Source organism: Coccinella septempunctata, chromosome 5, assembly GCF_907165205.1.
Source record: "Coccinella septempunctata chromosome 5, icCocSept1.1, whole genome shotgun sequence".
Lineage (NCBI taxonomy): Eukaryota > Metazoa > Arthropoda > Insecta > Coleoptera > Coccinellidae > Coccinella > Coccinella septempunctata.
Window position 1 is genome coordinate 36,103,877 of NC_058193.1, and position 17,470 is coordinate 36,121,346.

Below are 17,470 nucleotides of genomic sequence, written 5' to 3' on the forward strand. Positions count from 1 at the left end.
AAATCATTCCCATCCTCAATGAACGTCGTAGTAGACTTATCACAAAAACTTCATTATCAGATGCTGGAAAATGTTCACGTATATTGACGTAATCAGCCCACTTTCCCATCTGCCAAGTAAAGCAACCGTCAGCAGTGTGGGTTGCGGTCTGTTGAAGAGAGAGGGTTAATGGTAACCCATCATTTAACAAGCGAAATTTAGGTGTAGGAAGCTAACCATTAGCCAAACCTCTCATCAACAACCTAATTACAGTGAACAATATATGATACATCCCGAATGCGCGCAAGTTTTCTAGAAGATCATGGTTATATTGTTCATCCGAATAAAACATGCCAATCCTTGAACTTGATCAAACAATATTTGTTTCGTCAAGCCCTACATCCAGAAAACTCATATGAAACTGTTTTTCTACAGAAAACCTCGAATGCAGATAGTTTTCCTGTCATTTCTGAATAATGCTTTCATCTCATTCGATGTTGATTCCTGCACAAAATACCTCTGTGTCCAAAAAGTTGGGATACACTTATATGAAAAAATAAATTCAGAATCGATTATTTTCTATCGTCTATATTTCAAGTTCACCTAACTGAAAGAAACTGCAAGCTCACCCATACCATCATTGGAATCAATCTTGAACCAATAGGAACTCGAAAATCTCCCCTCCCATTGATCGTTCTGTTATGGCCCCTAATTTATATCCGATGTTAAATTGAATTCCGTTAGGAGGGAACAGGTTCTAACATGATTCTGTAAAATCCCCTGCATTCAATAAAATGCGTTCGAGAGATATTGAGGTCCTGGCATGAGCATTGTAACCTTTTCATTCTCGTTTTATTTACTATCCTGGTTATTAGAGCTGCAGAAGGAAGCGGCTATAATAGGACCAAAAAATGATGTATGTATGCCAAATACTTGTGAAATGAAAATTCTATGTATGTACAAGATCTCATTCAGAAGAAGCTAACAGAAAAAAGTTGAAATTCATTTTCCTTAAGCACATTTACTGTCACACCTATGAAACAATCAGTGTCTTCTATAAACCACTATATACCTCTTCATTTTCGATGCACCATAAATTCCAATGAAGTACCTGGTCCGCGTCTGTTTCCCACTCAATTTTTCAAGAACCAGGATAATTCAATGGACGCATCACTGCCATTACATGCAATTTGTCCGCTTGGGTAACGATCGTTTACTCTCAAATTGAAATTTACGTTCGGTATTTCCTTAAAGAAGTCATGAAACGGATCCTTAACACTGAACGCTCGAATTTGTTTTCCGTTTTTACGGCATTTACGCCAGTTGAACAGAATCAAGCTGGAAATTCAGTTAGGCAAAGCGAAAATATCGAATTATACCAGGGATTGGATGCGAGAAGAGAATTTTCAGAGGTCCATGATGGATCTTCTTGAGTACTCTTCATAACTCACTTCGGAATTATGCCGTTGTGCTCGAGAATTCATTTGAATAATTGACCAAAAATTCTTTCATCGTTAAAATTGTGCTACAGGAACAGGGAGGCATAACGCTTCATAAAATTCGAGTTTTATTTGAAAGCAAGGTAATTATGCCATTTAAGGTATCCTTTCAGGAGGCTACCTTCTTACCTGGATAGTCTGCTTAGTTACATAAAAAAGACATGGTTGAAATATGTAAGAGAATAACCTCATTGAGTTGAGAGTATTAAAAAATTATTTTCATGCCATAGAGAGGAGTGCACCACTCCCCTGAAGTCACATAATATCACAGTTTTTGGAGTAATAGGTCCTTGATGCAGATGATCCAATGACACAATCGCCAATAAATTGAAATGGAACGAAAAACTTCCTCGTCGTTCTACAAACTACGATCCCCTTAGGAAATGAGGCTAAACCCCATCCAGAGAACCGAATGAAGGGGTCAAGTATTCATTCATTGCCGAAAGCTTCATCTTGTTTCCATCCAATTTCGGTCCTCCACCCCAAAACCCTTCAGTCCAATCTTCCGGAATAGAATAATGGCCATCAAGAGTAAAAGCTCCATCGGAGAAGCTATCGTCGATGCTATAGCGTCAACGTGACTAGATTATAACTCTGGCCAAAAATTCCGCACGAAAAAGCGACGAGATAGTGAAAAATAACAGAACGTCTTGGGAATGGGTGGCGTTCACACATAGAAGAGGACGAAGCCTATTAGAACGGGGGTTGGTCTAAATGAGGAAAGAAATGGAGGCACTTCGATGTGTAACGTGATGCTGCGTAGGATTACGTATTCAGATGGAACGGGAGGTTTACTTTTTCATTGTTTAAATTCGCTCTGGAGTGGCTCGTATTTTGATGCGTCTAAAACTAACCTCTCCTCGAACTTTTGATAAGAAATGTGAATGGAGTATTATGAAAAACCCATAACTTTTTTATGATAACATCAAAATATTAAAAAAAGATTCTTCGTGGTCCTATCCGAATCCACGATCATCATGATGTCGAAGAAAATTCGTTCAAGGGAAATGGAAAGAGAAAAATTACTTAATTCTGAAAAATTGTGCACATCAGGAAAGGACTAACGGTCACACCGATTTCATTCACGTTTTCGATAAATCGAATATTAATTTTTAATGTTTTTTTTTTGCAGAAACCGACTACACACTTGATGACTCATTTTGGATCGACGAAACACCAGCCGGTAAGTACTTTTTATATAGCTACATGGCTACAGCTGCAATAAGTTTTTTTTTTTGAGTAGGTTCTTTGTATGCTGTCGATAAATAGTCCTGTTTCGTTAAACAGTACAACATATATCGACCCCGGTCATAACATTGAGTGAATCGAGATCGTAGATTACGAATATGCAATTAGATTTTTGTAGGATCAGTATTTTAGGAAAAAAATCACTTTTAGTGGAATATTTCGAAAAAATTTGTCAATTTTAATGGGCTGTAGCAGCCAGAAAAAGACGATCAGACATATGCTGATTTTTTTGATGATAGGTGGATTTTTTGCGAATAGAAAATTCTAATTTTTATTCACCTACTGCGAACAGTTTAGATTTCATGATTTTTTTCGCGAAGGTCCAAATTTTCCAATTTTTCATCGATCATAAATCGAAAAATAAATTTTTAAAAAAATATCTGTTTGCATATTCGTTATCTACGCCCTCTAATTAGTCGACAGTATAAATTTGGTTTCGATCGGAGACCAAAAAATTTTTTTCAAAAAATCGCAATTTTTCCATACATATGTATGGAAAATTTGAAAAATTTTCGATCTCCCCGATTTCTATCAAAATTGGAGTATTTACTGAATCGAGGGCGTAGATTACGAATACGCAAACATTATTTTGCTGAAAGGTTCAGTTTTCAAGTTATGATCCATGTAAAGTCGGAAATTTTGGACCTTAGCGGAAAAAAAATCATAAAATCTAAAGTACAAAAAAAATTATCCAACTAGCTATACCGACCCAGATCATTTTACTGATTAACTCGAGGTCGTAGATCACGAATATGCAATTGGAATTTTTGTAGGATCATAATTTTGGGAAAAAAATCACTTTTAATGGAAAAATTCGTAAAAATTGGACAACTTTGAGCAGCTGTAGCAGACAGAAAGAAAGCACTGGACATATGATGATCTTTTTTTGGGATCGATTGATCCTTTGCAAATAGAAAAAACCACATTTCATCGATCTGCCTGTAACAGTTTAGATTTTATGATTTTTACCGCGAAGGTCCAAAATCTCGAATTCTCCATCGACCATAACTTGAAAAGTAAATTTTTTTAAAAATATCTAATTGCATATTCGTTATCTACGCCCCCGAATCAGTCGACAGTATTAATTTGGTTTCGATCGGAGACCAAAAATTTTTTTCGAAAAATCGCAATTTTTCCATGCATATGTATGGAAAATTTGAAAAATTTTCGATCTCTCCGATTTCTATCAAAATTGGAGTATTAACTGAATCGAGGGCGTTGATTACGAATACGCAAACATAATTTTGCTGAAAGGATTAGTTTTCAAGTTATGATCCATGTAAAGTCGGAATTTTTGGACCTTGCGGAAAAAAACATAAAATCTAAACTGTTCGCGGTAGGTGAATGAAAGATAGATTTTTCTATTCGCAAAGGATCAATCAATCACTTAAAAGAATAAGCATATATCTATTGCCTCTTTTCTGACTGCTACAGCTTCTCAAAGTTGAACAATTTATTCGAAATTTTTCACTAAAAGTGATTTATTTCCTGAAATACTAATCATAGGAAAAATCTAATTCTATGAACAGGTGAACATAAATGCTGGGTCACCAGTCACCATAATCAACTGGTGAAAAACATCACCAATTTTTCCCAATTTCATTTTTGATATTCGCAAATTTTAGTTATTAAAATCTGTCAAAATTCACCCGTGTTCAAATAACACTGCTAACAGCATAGAAAATGACTGTAGAGTTGAAATTTGCTTCAACTAAGTATTATACTTCCATAAAATGGGTTTTAGAGAAATTTTCCTTGAACTATTCCAAATTTTAACGATTCCATCCATCATAAACACTTTAGCAGCTTCTCGTATGATTGCGGTTGAACATCCCCGAGCTTCCGCATCTCCCAAAACTGCGGAGATCCGTTTAAGGCGTATCATTCTCCCGGCTCGTTACGATCCTGCGAACCCCTTCGCTGGGACGGGATAAGATTCCCACAGGACCGCCTGAAAGACGGTTGTTTAGACGGGAATAATACAGCGCGAACCCTTGGACGAATTCCGTCCAGGAGCGGATGACAGCTTGACTAATGGAAGGAAACGTCCAAACAATAAGATGGCGATTTGAAAAACTCGCACGAGTCCGATGGGGCCCCGGCCCCCCGGCTTTCCCAAGATTATCCCCCATTTCGGGAAGAAAACGATGTAAGAATGTCCAACTAATAGAACGTCATAACTGAGATATCGAATGATTTATCTTTCAGTCGTTTCTATGCGTTTGTCTCGGTGAATTGTATTGGAAATCGGGTTGACAGATGTATTTTCTCATTAATGATAACTATCGTTGAAAATAAAGTAGTTGAAATACTTCCCCCTTGGACTGAAAACTCAAGAAACAGAACAAACTGCCATCCAGAAGGGTGTATCCTTCTATTTATCAAAATAAGAGTAGAAAGATGGGAAACGAATCGACTAAAATGATGTGAGCGCCATCTCGTGTTTCAAATGTGTTACTAAGACCCTCAGACTTCTTAAAATATTAATTTGAGGGGCCATTTGCGGAAACATATGAAATTTTGTAAGATTTCAGATGGCCATTCATTTGCTCTATTTCTTAATCATAATTTTGAATACATATTTGTAAATGATATTGAAATTCAATAAAAGGAATAGACTTCGAATTTCGCGCCCCTCAATTATAAAACAGAAAACTGTTAGTGAACAGTTCTTTGTAGTGACAATTACAGTGACTCTAACGAGACAGTGGCGAGAATATGCCGGATTTGGTCACGTGACGTGACGTGAGCCGATCCGCAATCCGAATTAGAGATCATAGCATTGAAATCTGGGCTTCTAAGCCGCCATATTCTTGCTAAATTTCCAATTGTCGCCACTGTGTTTGATAGAGTCACTGTATTGACAAAACGTTTTCAGCGCCATCAAAGATTATAGATTAGAAAGATAGGAAACGAAGCGACTAGAGTGATGTGAGCGCCATCTGTGTTTCAAATGTGTTTTTAAGGCTCTAAGACTGGTTGAAATTTTAATTCGAGGGACATATGAAATTTTGCGAGATGTCAGAGTCAGATGGCCATTTCGATCAAACCGGTTTTGAATGTTTTGATTCTCGTATCCATGGACAACCTCGTATCGCCTTTTGTTTTTCGAGCCCGTTCTAGTTGCTGATTATTGAAATTGTTGTCTAATTTCTTGGCGAAAACCTCAGAATATCGTTCTAAAATTATTGTATGGTGAAGAACTGTGGATCAAATAAAACGAATTTTACTAAGGAAAATTGGAATGTAAGTATTAACTGGTAACATGTGACTCGGTCATTCATTGATTTTTGTTTTCAGTGCTACGAAGTGGATAAAATTTTCAGGGCGTAAAGTCCTGCAAACACTACTGACTACAGCATGTGTAATGAACATTTTACTGCAAGTCGATTGAGAACTGTTTATCCACGTGAATTGTTGTATGCAGGAAGCATCCCTTACATGAAGGGCTCATTTAGGGGAAATTATGACTTTTACATGTCCATTCAAAGATTCTCAATTGCCTTCAATATATTCAGAAATGCAAAAGTTTTATGGATTTCGATTCGGGAATCGGGTGACTATCAAATTGTTGTTTGGAAAGTCAAAGTTTTATGAAACCTTCTGTGAGTGTTCATTCGTCAATCAATTTGTATATTGTGTCATAAAGAGGCCATACCATGAAGAAATCATGAAAAAGCATGAAGAAGTTATACTGACGGGCTTGAATACAAGGCTTGTAAGGCTCTGTAAGGATTTTTTCAATTGTGGTTCTGAAAATTTTGTAAATAATATGTAAGTAACGGAAATATGTATCATATGACGGTAAATTGAATATTGGTTCATATCAATTTCTGATATAAATTGTAAAAATTCAACTCAATTTATTAATTCGAAACTTTTTCACAGAAAAAACACCTTTCACGTAACTATAGCAGATAACCAAGTACTCTTGTATCTTAGTCAAAGCTCTATTCGTTGTCCATAATTTCAAATTTTTGTGAATTTTTTATAGATTTCAAATAAAAATTTATCACATCCAACAGCGTATTTCATTGATACCAATCGATTTCAAACAATGTTCAGGTGAAAACTAACATCCTGGTCACAAAACAAAACCATCCTTTCGTTTTGTCGCTCAGGAATACGAGGAATAGAATTCGAATTTCGCGCCCATCAATTATAAAAGAGAAAACTGTTATTAAGCAGTTTTTCTGTATTGATAATACGTTTTCAGCGCCATCTCATTGTCAAATGTGTTTTCACTGGCCAAAATGTAGTCGGTTTTTAGTACTAGCGATATGAGGGCGTTTCCTATCTTTCTACTCTATAATCTTTGAGCGCCATCTCATCATCAAATAAATGTGTTTTTACTGGCCAAAATGTAGTCGGTTGTTGGTACTAGAGATATGAGGGTGTTTCCTATCTTCCTACTCTATAATCTTTGATTACTGGTTATAATTCGGAAATTGTTTCATCGAAATATTTTGCATAATCAGCATCCTCTTGTAGAAATTTCGACATTTCTGACGTGAGATTTTAGCTTCGCTCGAGAAATGTCATGATTAACTCCATGAAACTCCAAATTGTAGATGGGACGGGTCGAGATGACCCATAAGACTTCAAATGACGATAACCCCCGCTAAATTTTACGATATCCACATAAAGATTTGGATTCCTGCCTCGGTCGCTCATCTCTCAGATGTCGGGCGTTTTTTTCCGTCTGTACCGCCGGCATAAAATGAAGAATTTTAATTCCGTACCTTCGGAATCGAGTGGTTATACTCGTAAATTTATTATATACTGTCATAAATTCGGGACGGATGCGAATGTTCCTAGTGGCACTGATGCCCCTTCTCATTTCTATGATTAATGCCTTCCGAGGGGATGGTCGGAGGGATGCTATTGTGTTTTCGGATGGGGGCGATGGTCTCCTTGTTTTCATTGTTGGATCACTCTCTGATTTCGAATTCACCATGGATCATCCCTCATCCTCGTTCCTCGACTGATTTTTATTGCTTGTCATTCCAAAGGTATCCGGATTGGAGATTCTGTTGATTAAATATTGATTTGGACAATCGGTAGCAGAGGATGTTCCATTAAAAACGTAGGTTTCTATGAAAAGTGCCAATAGGGGGGGTGAACAGCCTTCTTTACAACTTTCATAATTTTTTTATACCTGTATATAGAAATCAAATGAGATATACGAGGATATATTGAAAAATTCTCAGCCTACTATAGAACCAAACAAAATGTCAATGTCAAAATGTTTTATTACTCAACAAATTCTCCTCTTAATTGGATACATTTATTACAGCGAAACTGCAACGTCTCTAGACCTTTGAAAAAAAACTGTTTCTTCTTGCTCTGCAAACCAGACCTCCACAGCTTTTATTACCTCCTCGTTGGAAGAAAATTTACGACCTTTTAAACTTTTTTCCAGTTGAGGAAAGGGATGAAAGTCGAGTGGAGCCAAATCTGGTGAATAAGGGGGGTGTTCTAGTAATTCAAACCCTGAATCACGAAGTGTTTCCATGGCAACATTTAATTTGTGTGCGGGGGCTTTGTCCTGCAAAACCAAACACCTTTGGATAGCTTTCCGCGTCTTTTCTCTTTAATTTTTTGCCGTAGAGTGGTCAGTAATGTCGACTAGTCATCTCCGGTTATTGTTCTACCCTTAACCAAAAAATCAATCATGACTACTCCATGGCAATCCCAAAAAACTGAAGCATGAACTTTTCCAGCAGATTTTTGGACACGAAATTTCTTAGGTCTTGGAGAGCCAGAGTGTCGCCATTCCATCGATTGTTGCTTTGTTTCTGGATCGTAGAAATGTACCCAAGTCTCATCCAAAGTAGCAATTCGGTTTAAAAAGTCTACATCGTTTTCAAATCGAGCACAGATCGAACGCGATGCTTCTACCCTTGCACGCTTCTGGTCAACATTCAAACATTTGGGGATCCATTTTGCAGCAATTTTTCTCATGTCCAAATTGACGTGAACTATATGATGAACGCCTTCGAATGAAATATTCAGTGCTTCAGATATTCGTTTTAGCCCAATTCGACGGTCTGATAAAATCATGTCATGAACTGCATCGATATTTTTGTGGACTGACACAGAAACTGGCCTTCCCGATCGGTCATCATCTTCAATGGAAAATTTACCTCTTTTGAAGCTTGCAGTCCAATTTTTCACGGTCGCATACGAAGGACATTAATCACCAAGGGTATAAGCATATCTTCGTAAATCTGCTTACCTCTCAACCCTTTTAAATACTCCAATTTTTCAATTTTCACAATTTCGGTGGACATCTTTTTTCTTTTAATTTATTGCATAACTCTGGTTTACTTTTTGACCTCAAACTCTACTCTGACACTTCTGATGAGTTGTTGCTATAGTAACGCAATATTTTTTTTATGCATGGAACTGGTCTAGGCTAACTAGATATCAATACATCCTCGTATATAATTGTTTCATTGTGAATCAACTTCACACTGCATTCTACAGACAATTCATCACGAATATCCTCAAATCAATATCGAACAAACTGTTGAGTTTTCCCCAGAGCCTCTGTGTCTTACTCGCGAAAATTTTTCATGAACTACGACGACAAAACAACAAGGGAAAAACCTCAAAGTAGGATTCTTAGCATTCTCTTCATGGCAGCCGCATAATTATGATCGAAACGAAACCTTTCGCGCTTATGATTAGTGAACATTCGAGTTACTCTGTAGCCACCTTCTGAGTGGGACGACAAGGTGTCTGACGTTTTCTTTCACCGCCTCCTCACCGTCTTAATTAGGACTCGACACTCCGGACGGATCCATAATGGCGAAAATTTTTACGAAGCATCCTTTGAACATCGAATTGCCGCTGCTACGGCAATAATGAAGTTGTCGAGGCAAAGTTCACCTTATGTAATAAACAGAAGAGAGTACTTCTTTGTTGTTTGCATAACGCCAAAGTTTCCATCTAATCAGTTTCAGAGACGTCTCGAAGTTTGCTAGGAGAGGGAGAGAGAGGAAGAAAAAGGAGTTTTCAATTTTTCCGATGGATAGATACGTTCGGTTGGTTCTAGAGGCAGAAAGAAAAATGATGGTGGGACGCAATTTCAAGTTTTCACGTGGGTATGAACTGAGCAGAATCCAGAATGAGATCATACCTGTCACGTCGAAAATAATACAAGGTGAGTCTTTGATTAGTACAAATATTTCAACAGTGGATTCTTGAAGTCAAAAAAGACACTTTTTTCCTATACTATAATATTTTTTCAGATCGGGCCTGATGAAAAGATATTGCCATTTTAAGATTTTCTAATGAGCTGTGCCAGCCATGGAAAAACAAAGTTATCTTCAGAATAATTACCTAAATCTGTGACACTACGCATCTGTGGATCTTTTAAAAGGAGTTGCATTCGGTCAGAGTACCCAATTTTTCAAGTTTCACAGATACTTTGTAATTTTTTAAGTCGCATATCTCGAAAACGGCGCATTATAGATAAGAGAAAATATGAAGAATGATATTATTATACAAAACGCTCAAATATTTTTTAGATAGGGTTGAACTCATTTTCAAGAGTTCGGTTCTTTGAATTTTTGGCATTTTTATGGTAGGTAATGGCCATAATGAGAAAACTGGGAGACGTGGGTGATATCTTGTGTTTGGAAAAGATTAATCGAATAAATGAAAAACTATATTCCGAAATTCATTTCATTCGATAAAACCTTTTGTGAGATAGAACTAAAAATTACATTTTTTATGGTTTTTCAACAGCCTGTATAATTTAAACCGAGCAGATTCGTAAAAAATATTAAAGAAAAAAGGGTTTCTTTTGACTTCAAGAATCTATTGTTAAAATATTTGTACGAGTCAAAGAGTCATCCTGTTTACTATGTGAAACTCATGAATATGTAAGAAAACATTGTGTACGAGCATCTAATGACATGAATATACTGGGTGTTTACTGAAGATGCGACAAAAATGCAGGAGGCATCTTGAGAGAAGCTACAGTGGTGAGTTTTGGTGTGATTACTTCTAAAAATACCACTCAAACGAATTTTAAGCGCATGAGCTTATTTTTATGTTCAGAATAGTGAAAGCCCATTAATACATAGAGAATTTCATGGAAATATCTTTTGTCCTATTGATTATATCGACGAAAGCGTGAAAAACCTTCTCATTTTTGACACTCCATATCTAAAAGGGGATGCTTGCACAGTAAGTGCTCAGTAGCCAAGAAATGTCTTAGAAAAGTTTTCTCCGGAAAATTTTCAGAGTAGGCACGAACAACGAAATTTCAAGGTACTGAGCTGTGAGAAGTGGAAAAAATACCTCAATTGATTGGCGACTGCATAACGTATTAATATTTTCGAGATGAACACTAAAATTTTCAAGAAACGTAAATGAACCCATCCCCGGCAGATCTGAAGAATTTCCTGTTCGAAAATTGAATTCATGGCCCGATAAAATTCCCGATTCACGTCTGCAGATCGAAACGCTTAAGTGAGGATCGACATAAATCAGACGTTCGAGACGTTGGTGTGTGGTTTTTGTGCATTTTGATTCACGACTTTATTTCTCTCCGTTCGAGGTACACCGGGGTATATTTCATCGGAGTTTGCCTTCTCGCAACTGCTGAAGAACCAATTTTCATTATAAAATATGAGTTTACGGGACGCGGTGCAAGCGGTATGTGATTCGTACGAAATCTTATTGTTGTCGGAATTGAATGGGATCATGTGGAAATGAATGTTTCTTCGAGAGTTCCATGGGGAATATGAAGCTCATATATACTGCCCCACAAAAGTTGAAGAAGTTCAGAAATTTCGGACTGTTTTAGTTTTTCCCATCAAATTTTTAAATATGGAAAATCTGAATCACAAAATCAGTTCTCTCAAAAATTCGAACAATAAACTTCAGTGAAGAGTTCTTGAAGTGTTTCTGTCAGCTTTTTTAACTGATTCCAAGTGTGCTCAATAGAATTAAGGTCTGTAAACCAAGGGGGCAGGGCTAAATGCGCATTACTATGAATTTCCAGAGCTTCATCGACATTTTTCTCACGTTGGCGTGGCGTATTATCGTCTAAAATATGAAATTTTGCCCAATAGCAGCATGAAAGGGAGGAATGGCTTCTTCTGTGTAGATTTGTGCATTCATGGTAGCATTAAGCGCCACAATGCTTGACTCTAGCCTCACACTCAGTGTAGAAGAAAAAAAATGGTACCATAAGGTATGCTTTTCATCGATGAGGCGAGTGTCTACAGGAGGTCAAAAATACAATAAGAAGTGTAGTCAAATGGAAATACTTGAGCCTTTCAGATTTTGATACTGCTTATATCAGATTTTTAAATATGGAAAATCTGAATCACAAAATCAGTTCTCTCAAAAATTCAAACAAAAAACTTCAGTGAAGAGTTCTTGAATTGTTTCTGTCAGGTTTTTTAACTGATTCCAAGTGTGCTCAATAGCCGAGTGTCTACAGGAGGTCAAAAATACAATAAAAAGTGTAGTCAAATGGAAATACTTGAGCCTTTCAGATTTTGATACTGCTTATATCCTACACTTCTTATTTGAGGTAGGTTTAACATTAATTCATAATCATTTCAGTGATTGCTAGGGTAACTACTATAGAAATCAGAGCAATAAGCAGGTCAGCCTCAAAAGGCAAACGGCTATTTAAAGACACTCAAATGACTAAATCGCAGAATATATTGTAGACTAGCTTTGGCATGAAAAGCTGAGCTCCTCGTATTCATCGCTCTCTATCTCAAAAACGGTTGAAAGTATCAAAAATTGTTTCGAACAAAACTTATAGAAAATATCACGATGTACAACTTTCATGATTGACGCAAAATAATTTGAGGCTTACAAAGAAGGTTTTTCAAGAAAATCTGATTTTTTTTACTTTTCCTGACGGCTTTTCGGGATATGCTGACACTTTTGAGTATATTTGGTGATATTTTTGTTTCTCATCTTCACGCAGATCAAAAACACTTCATATAGTGCTGAAATAATCTGATATAAGATAATTCTGCATATTGTACGAAGGAGCATCATTTCTCTTCCCACAAAAACACAGCGCGTATCAGCCAGAGGTTCTTAGGACACAATTTCCTCAAAGGCATAATTGAAGGAGGAAATTACATTACGTTCACTAAGCCACGCGCGACAAGAACCACTTGGGTAGTCGCAGTCCGAACAAGACGACGCGGGGACTGCTAGAATTAATATCTTGACCCGGCTCAAAAATGCATTAGCAAGTAATTGCTTTATAACTAACACAGCCAGCAGCTGAAATTACGGCGTCTAGGGAGCGCCATCGGCGAACAACGGTACCGAATTTGGCTGCGTCCTTCCCGCTTCCATACAATTTAAATTGAGTTAGCAGATCAAGACAATAAACTACCGGGGTCTCCAATTAACATGAAAATGGCATAAAATAATGGCCGGGCGTAAATAATACCCTTCAGCGGCGACAAACAGCAAATGATTTCGGCGGGTTTGTCATCTGAATGGACGCCATGCCACTTCCATCTCCGGGTCCTGAATGCTGCGCCACCTAACCCGCTTCTGGAACTCTACCCGGTTTTACTTGTGGTAATCTGAACTCTGCTGAATGCTTCGATGATTTGTAGCATCATTTTCAATTCGTTGAAACCAACACGACAATGTTTCAATCGCTATCTCCTGCTATCTCTCATTTTATCTCTGAATCATTCTATCTCTGAATTATTTCATCTCTGTATGAATTTACTTTTTTTTTCTTTTTCTGTGCTCGATTTTAAAACGATGTAGACTTCTTAAACCGAATTGTTACTATGGATGAGACTTGGGTATATTTCTACGATCCGGAAACAAAGCAACAATCGATGAAATGGCTACACTCTGATTCTCCAAGACCTAAGTTTCGTATGCAAAAATCTGCTGGAAAAGTTCTTGCTTCAGTTTTTTGGGATTGCCATGGAATAATCATGATTGATTTTTTGAATAAGGGTAAAACCATAACCGTAGATTACTATTCGACATTACTGACCACTATACGGAAAAAAATTTGAAAGAAAAGACGCAGAAAGCTATCCAAAGGTGTTTTGTTTTTGCAGAACAACGGCCCTGCACACAGAGCTTATGTTGCTATGCAAAAAATCATGGTTTGGGGTTTAAATTATTAGAAAACCCCCTTTTTCACCAGATTTGGTTCCATCCGACTATTATCTCTTTCCCCAACTGAAAAAAAAGTTTAAAAGGTCGTAAATTGTCTTCCAACGAGGAGGTAATAAAAGCTGGGAAGGTCTGGTTTGCAGAGCTAGAAGAAACATTTTTTTGAAAGATCTAAAGACGTTGCAGGTTCGCTGTAATTAATATATCCAATTAATAGGAGAATATGTTGAGTCATAAAATGTTTTGACATTGAAATTTCGTTTGGTTCTATAGTAGGCTAAGAATTTTTCAATATATCCTTGTATAATGAACTGTATGGTCTGTAGGTTATCTCAATTAATCATTAGAAATGTAGCTTCTTGGTTTCAGTATTCGCACGACTCCTATTCCTATTCGAATGATTTGGTCCCTGAGTAAAATACTGCATTTCCAATTTTCTTCTCAGCAAAAGCCTGGCCATCGGTTCAACTTTTGCGCCAGCACGTTCCGGCATAATCAATCCGCCTCTTCATCAAAATACTATCAATGTGCGGTATAAACAATATTTCATCCGGGTATCCGAATGTTCCAAATCAAGCCGTTCGCCGATCCGCCCGCTATTTCAATCACAAACTCCGTTGGTCGCTTTTGAGTCGACACTAACGACACATCGTTAGTCCTCGGCCATTGTTCCAGGCCAAATTACACGTTCTGTCCTGTTTGTGTACTGGTAAAATGAGATTTGGCCGTTCGAAAAGCTCGTTGGAATAGCCATCGGAGAGACATCGCTCGCCCAAGGCTGGAATCAATCTGGACTGGCGCATTTCTGGGATCGAGAAGCCCAAATTGTGAAGAGCAGATGGAGTATGAGTTATTTTTACGAGTCGTGGTCAGCGAGGGAACATATCGTTAGCTTCTGAGGAGGTGGAGCCTACACAAAAGAAAATTAACAACCTGTTAAACTTTTTTTCAGTTGAGGAAAGAGATGATGGAGCCAAATCTGGTGAATATGGGGGGTGTTTTAGTAATTCCAACCCTAAATCACGACTTTTTTGCTTGGCAACATCAGTTTGTCTGCATGGGCGTGGTCCTGTAGAAACAAAACACCTTTGGATGGCTTTTCTCTTTATTTTTTTCTCGTAAAGTGGTCAGTAATGTTGAATAGTAATCTCCGGTTATTGTAATACATCCTCGTACACCTATTGGTTAATTGCGATTACATACAGACCATACAGTTCTTTATATCCTAAAAAAAAGAGAAATTGGACGCACCGGAAAGTTCGTTAGATATTGTTGGATATAGTTATTCCACAATATAACAAGGAATTGCTCCAGTTTTCCCAACTAGTTTTTCTGGAACGATGAGCAGCGTACACTTCCGTTCCAACTTCTCCATTTCCTCGCAACTATATAGAGCCTCCAGTTCCCGAACTGAATCGAAAACTCCGTTCAAAATTAAACCCACCATTGTAGTTTTATCTGCCTAGCCGTTTTTGAACTATGCAAAATTGAGGGAAGCAAGTGATTCGAGTAATTCGTTCGTTTGTCTTATACGTAACAACTCGTGAAACTTCTGGATGAATGCGGTGCAGTTGGGGGAGACGTTCTGCGTGGTGGAATCTAGATTCCACGTCTCCGGTTTGGTAGACAAAATAACACAGGAAGCCCTGTTGACTGCGTCAGCCGTAATATGAAGTTCGTTGAACAGTGAATTCTACATAGTAGTGGATTACAAGTCATGTAGAACAACGTTGTGTAAATGGCCTCATATGGCGCATAGAGAAGATACCAGACGAGGAAAATGTTGTGGTTGTTACGTTCACATCGTTGAACCATCGGAAGAAGTGCACTGGAAGGCAACAGGGAGACGAGGAGGCCAACCAAGTCTCGTCAATGGCTTCGCACATTCTCGATGCTCCAAAGGACAAAATATACAGCAGAGCACTGTGTCTAATGCTCGTAATCGTACTTGAAACACTGCTGCTATAATGGGCATAAAGTTCTCATTTTCAGCAGTTTAAATTATCCATTTATTAACAAGATCCTCTATTTTTTCAAAAATATACTATTCCATCAAATATAATAATGATTCATGATCTCAGGCCCCGTTTCTGTTAATCCAGAATCTCACGAAGGCCACCAAATTGACATCTCCCTCGCATCAACCCCATTTCTCCCCAGAAGACATTTTTAGAAATCAAGCAAACATCTAAGGATCGTTATAATTCCTCCCCTTAACCGTTATGAAACCTCTTCTCAGAAATTTATTGCACATATCCAGGAACAGCCACTTATATTAGTCAAGCGCAAGAAGGCACACATATTGGATGTTCCAGGTTATTAAGGATCAAAGGAAATTACGACTTGGTGGAAAAGCTAGACTCGCACGAATACCAATATCTCCAAAATAACTTCGAGCTATCCCCATAACTTAGCTGCATCGTTTGCGTTAGACGGTGTGAGCTTTGATGTTACAGCTACCAAATTATTATCAGCGCGAAACATTTTTAACATCTTGATTGGTTCCTGACGGAATGAGGGACCAAAATATCAACATTTACATATGTGCATTTTTGGAAATTCGATTTAATAAATCAATGTGGCTTTCCACTCTCTCCCCATTACTCTCGAAATTATTTCTTTCGACGTTAACCACAAATATCGATCACCCCCTAGAAATTCCCATTTATCCTCCGACAGAATCATTCATAACGTATCGCCGCAGCCTCCCCTCGGCCGAACTCTCATTAAATCTCAATCAGAGGCTTCGTTCCCAATCCTCCGGCCCCTGAAACATCATCAGAAATACGCCTTTCATTCAATTTGCAGTGAAATATGTTTCTATCAAGCTCATCGCTGGGACACGATCGTCCACACTGTCTGGTAATCTATCACGAGCCTTTATTCCGGGAAATAGTTTTTCTTTCATCGCTGAAAATCCTTTTTTCTCCGGGCCCTCTTTTGTGCGCGTTGTTATTCTGGCTGTAATGAAAATTTTCATTCTTGCGTTGGGAACGACCTGGATTTCGCGGCTAATTGGTGGGATGTTATCACTTTGTAAGATTTGGAGAATTGCGGAGCTGATTTGTGGCTATTGTGAGCGTTATAATGGAGCTGGGAGCTGGATGAGCTTCGTGAGAAGTAATCAATCACGGCTCATTTTCCTCTCAAGTGTTACTACAGGAGGAATGGAGATTGAATAAATTTAGACTGAAAAAAATACAAATTTCAGGAAGCCTCACGAGGATATATTGAAAAATTCTTAGGCTACTATAGAACCAAACAAAATTTCAATTCAAAATATTTTATTACTCAACATATTCTCCTCTCAATTGGATACATTTATTACAGCGAACCTGCAACGTCTCTAGACCTTTCAGAAAAAATGTTTCTTCTTGCTCTGTAAACCAGACCTCCACAGCTTCTATTACCTCCTCTTTGGAAGAAAATTTACGACCCCTTAAACTTTTTTTCAGTTGAGGAAAGAGATGGAGAGAGTCGGATGGAGCCAAATCTTTTGAAAAAGGGAGGTGTTGTAGCAATTCAAACCCTAAATTACGAATTTTTTGCATGGCAGCATGAAATTTGTGTGCAGGGGCGTTGTCCTGCAAAAACAAAACATCTTT

The 17,470-nt window shown here is 37.8% G+C and overlaps 1 protein-coding gene across 9 annotated transcripts in view; it reads left to right on the forward strand.

Annotated features, from left to right (window-relative positions):
* LOC123313101 (disintegrin and metalloproteinase domain-containing protein 11) overlaps window positions 1–17,470 on the forward strand; it is a 357,012-nt gene that overhangs the window by 223,594 nt on the left and 115,948 nt on the right. For all 9 annotated transcript variants that reach the window (XM_044897820.1, XM_044897828.1, XM_044897825.1 and 6 more), the window contains exon 2: window positions 2,611–2,661. In XM_044897820.1, coding sequence (XP_044753755.1) covers window positions 2,611–2,661 — 51 coding nt within the window. The remainder of the gene's footprint in view (window positions 1–2,610; window positions 2,662–17,470) is intronic.